The sequence below is a fragment of the Vicia villosa genome, linkage group LG4 (genome assembly GCF_029867415.1).
Source record: "Vicia villosa cultivar HV-30 ecotype Madison, WI linkage group LG4, Vvil1.0, whole genome shotgun sequence".
Classification (NCBI taxonomy): Eukaryota; Viridiplantae; Streptophyta; class Magnoliopsida; order Fabales; family Fabaceae; genus Vicia; species Vicia villosa.
In genome coordinates, this window is record NC_081183.1 from 172,233,943 (window position 1) to 172,238,400 (window position 4,458).

The 4,458-nt window shown below is 33.0% G+C and overlaps 1 protein-coding gene across 1 annotated transcript; it reads right to left on the reverse strand.

The window, feature by feature from the left end:
• Positions 1–701: 701 nt before the first annotated feature.
• LOC131595949 (uncharacterized) lies at positions 702–2,740 on the reverse strand. The gene is made up of 2 exons (XM_058868491.1): positions 2,147–2,740; positions 702–1,108 (listed from the first exon to the last, which is right to left on the reverse strand). The coding sequence occupies exons 1-2, from the start codon at positions 2,379–2,381 to the stop codon at positions 927–929; spliced, it is 417 nt and encodes a 138-aa protein (XP_058724474.1). The 5' UTR covers positions 2,382–2,740; the 3' UTR covers positions 702–926.
• Positions 2,741–4,458: the final 1,718 nt, after the last annotated feature.

Sequence of the window (4,458 nt, forward strand, 5' to 3'; positions counted from 1 at the left end):
ACCATAATTTCATCATGTAGCTTTTAGAAGAACGTTAAAGTGTACGAATTTAACTACTAGACTATTTTACAAAAAAAAAAAAAAAACTATATTTACCAACCCAAAATAAGAACAGTCCTACTTTGGTTAACATTGGAGCTGAATTCCTTTCTCAACCACCAAAGTGAGCACACATTTTTTGTTGCTGTTGAACTATCCCAATCGATTATAGACGACTATTATCTGAGTAAAAACAAATAATAGCCGCTGTTGCTGTTGTCCCATATTTGGTTCACCAACCACTCAGTATACAGCTCATATAATACTTAATTTATTAATTTGCTGGTCCTAGCAAATAACTTGTACACCACTACATAAATTTTCTTATTAATAATATACTCCCTCCGTCTCATAATAAGTGTCCCATTTGCAGTTTTTCCTTGTCTCAAATTAATTGTCCATTTACAATTCCAATGCATCAATCATTATTATTTTTCCACTATTATACCCCTATTTATTAACTTTCACGTTATTCAACTACTATTAATAGGGGTATTCTAGTAAATGATATTAACTTTTATACTAAAACCAACACATTCAATCATTTTCTTAAAAACCGCGCATTACTCAAATGGGACACTTATTATGAGACGGAGGGAGTAACATCACATAAGATGGTACTTGGATTTTCCCCCCACATTGCCAGAGATAACAATTAGAAATATTCAAAACAAAAATTTTATTCCATCCAAAATTCAAAGGCCCGTCGCCAAATGCATCAGAAATACTTTATTCTTGCCAGAATTCAAAGCTGTTGTCTCTGGCTAGTGCCAACAGAGACAACCTAGAAACAAACACAGCCAGGATGAATCAGAAAAAGTAAATTTCCCAACAATCATATAAAACATTGTAGCAAATGTTTGATCCCCCAATCTCAAGTTGATTCATTAATGGGAAGATATTTTAAGGTTGAGGTGGAACCAAGACCTCCAACTACCACTTCCCCTGCGTGAAAGTGACGAAGTCCCACTTCCATTATTAGCTGCTTCATTTGTAGTGTGTGGCTTCTTGCATAGCACAAAATTCCGAGCTCCATGTGATCCAATTTTGTCCCATGGACTCAAAGCAGCTGCACCATCAAACCACAATACAGAGAGAGGGGTAGCTTGTTTAGAGAATCAATACTAAGTATTAAAAATCAAGTTTGATGGAAGTAATGGTGATAATACCATAAAATTATGCTAAAAAAATACAAATATAAATTACTTGATTTCATTCCAACTCGCTTTTAATCTCATTCCAACTCACTTTTAATCTAAACCAAGATAATTCAAAATCAAAGTTTACAAATACTCTGCATTCATCTTAGTTACAAAGAACCATATTTCATCTTGGTTTTTCACTCTCTCTACAGTCTACACACACACACACAACACAACCTCCCGTTTCAAAGAGAGGGATGGTCCCCAAGAATTCCATATGCATACCAAAATGTGAAAAGTATGCCGTTACAACTACATAGTTAAGCAAATTCATCCTTTCAAATCTCAACCAATCTAGCAAGTTAAAAGATTTAAAACAATGCAATGTCTATGCAAGAGAAGCTAGGAACTAACTACAAGATAAGTGAGGAATCAAATAGTTTCGAAAAAGATAACAACAAATATCAGAATAATTAAAATTACTTAACAAATTCTTTATCAGTAGTAAACAAGTTCAAAAACACCTATTTCATGGGTTTGGAAACTTCTTAAGCACACAAGAAGTGCGCCATGCTTTCTCCACACACAAGAGCCAGGGTTCAAACCCTAGACTCCTTGTTTATAGTACCCGAGTCCGAAACCACTCAACAACAACAACCAAGCCTTATCCCATTAAGTGGAGTCATCTACATGGATCATCAACTTTCATTGTAATGTTCATTACTTTGTAGTTGATCAAAGTCATAAACATTCAACACAATTTTACGTTGGCTTTCGTCGGCCTAACACAACCCTCTCCTTTTATCCACATAAACTTTCTTAACAACTCAACCTATAATTTTCATCATCTCTCTATCTATATAGATAAAACTATTGGTTCTATTGTCCATTTAAACAAATAGCAATAAATTGTGAACTAACAGAACGATACTATCTTATGCAATTAAAGAAAAAGATCAACATACCATCAGATCCATGATGAGGACAGTATAGAAAGAAATCTCTATGATCACTCCCCAGTCGCGGTAACCGTTCTTCACGTGCATAACACTTCAAAGTAGTATCAATAACGGCCTCAACAAGCTCCTCCTCATCCACAACAAACCGAATCGGGCCAGCACTTCCCAGCACATTGATGCTAACCAACAGCCTCTTGCCGCCATTGGCGTTGTGATTCTTCTTATGCTTGCTCAACAACATTGTGTCCGTATTAATTACCACACACTACAAATCGCAAAACCAAAAAAACACAAACAACAAACTAGGCTCTACGAAATTGAGTTGAAATTCGTAAAGAATTTCAAAAGAATGTGGAAAATGGTTGATTTAGGGTTTTGATGGATCGAGACCGAGGCAGCGATAATGCCAACCTTGCATGCAGGAAGCGAAGGGGAAGAGAGATGGAAGGAAGAGAGCGCTCGCCGTTGTTGACGGTGAAAGGGAGCGCATGAAATCGAAGGGTGAAAGGGTTTCTAGCATTCACGAAGATCTGAGAGAAATGTTGGAAAGAAAGTGGTTGGTGAGAAAAGAAGAAGAAGAAAATGGAGTATATATAGTTGAATTGGAGAAGGATTCAAATGAGCTGTTGGTTGTTTTGTTTCTTTATTTTCTGTTTTCATAGTGGGCCCCTGTTGACCCGGAAAAAAGGAGTGGTTTCACCTGGATATTTTACAGGTTAGATTACTTTAATTATTAGGTTTAAAAAATTCAAAAAATTCAAATTTAAGAAAACATAAAAACAATTAAAATTATAATAAAATAATAATATTTTTTAAGGGTCATGCTAACATAGCTGTCAAAATGGACTAGTCTATATGGGCCAGTCCATCAGGTCCGAAAAATTATAGGGCTTGGACCTTAAATTTAGAGCTCATATTTTTTAGGACCTTTCTAACCCAACCCTAAAAAGCTGTTATCCATTAGGGCTAGCCCATATGGGATGTGGATAGCCCATCAAGCATGCATAATTATAAAATTTAAAAAATATAATAATATTTTTATTGTTTACTCCAAAATATCATATTGATTTTTCTCTCCTCAGTAAATTGTATCTCTATTCTATTCGATCTTTCACTTTTAAATATAATACATTAATATAATCAACATTCTTAGATTGTATCATATTAGTTTTTCCGTTATTTTAAATATTCAAGTATTATTTTATACAATTTGGACATATATTGTATTTAAAAACACATTATACTATTTATAAGAGATAATATTTTACTTAAAAATGTATTATGTTTAAAATACTATAATATTTTATTTTAGTTATAATAAATATAATGGAATTTTTATTTTATTTTTTTAATTATAAAAGTCTGTTTAGGACCGGGTAGCCCGAAGCCCATCTAGGGTCAGGCTGGGGTAGTAATTGTCGAGCCCATATTAAACTGGACCTTTTTGGCCCAGCCCTTAAAAGTCCAGAGCCCGCCAGGACTGGCCCGTTTAGCGCCGAATAGCCCTTTTTGACAGCTCTACTAACAAGTGTTTCTGGAGCACTGGCTAAGCATTTCAAATAAAGAAAATATTATAAATTTATTGTATTAAATATACAATATTCTTTAGAAAATTTAATTATTTATGTTTTTAAAGTATTGAATATACATATTTTAGGTAAAAACATATCTTCTTACTTTATTAAAAAAAACTCAACTTTCTTTTTTAATCTCTTAACTGGCCTCAGAGACACTCATTAGCATTATTTTTTTTAATTTTAAAATATATTCTAAAATTTTATACATTTTCATTCATTCTAACAAATTCTTATATATCTTAATGATATTTCTCAATTACTTTTAACATTATAGTCTTTTAAATAAATAACTAAATATCGGAAAAAGATAAACTCATATATGAGACTAAAAGATACAATTCATAAATTAATTATGAAATTTTGATGGAAGCAATATAATTGAGAATAATCTTAAAAAAGAAATGACCATTCGCACTTAGATAAATAAATGATCACATGTACTCATATAGAAAAAAATACAAGAAGGAAGGTTGAATTGTGTTGACTTTTCCTTCTTTTCCTTCTTAAGACCTGTAATCAGATTTTGGTTCAGAATCTTAATCAGAGTCTAATTGCTAGCAGCGGAATATATTGAACATAAGTAAAGAATAAAGCAAGACAACACATCAACAATTTATCCTGGTTAGCCCTACAAATTGTTGGATATATTGGTATGATAATCCTGGATATCTTCAAGAATCGTGTTCGTTCACTTTCCGAACAAAGTATTTCGACCCTATTCTTGTCTGGGTTCACGAAATC

Bases quoted from the DNA above. Each gene is read 5' to 3' on its own strand.
- LOC131595949 (XM_058868491.1), bottom strand. From the start codon at position 2,381: ATGTTGTTGAGCAAGCATAAGAAGAATCACAACGCCAATGGCGGCAAG. The intron at 1,109-2,146 runs GTATGTTGATCT...TTGATGGTGCAG, and splicing joins TCCTCATCATGGATCTGATG to CTGCTTTGAGTCCATGGGAC.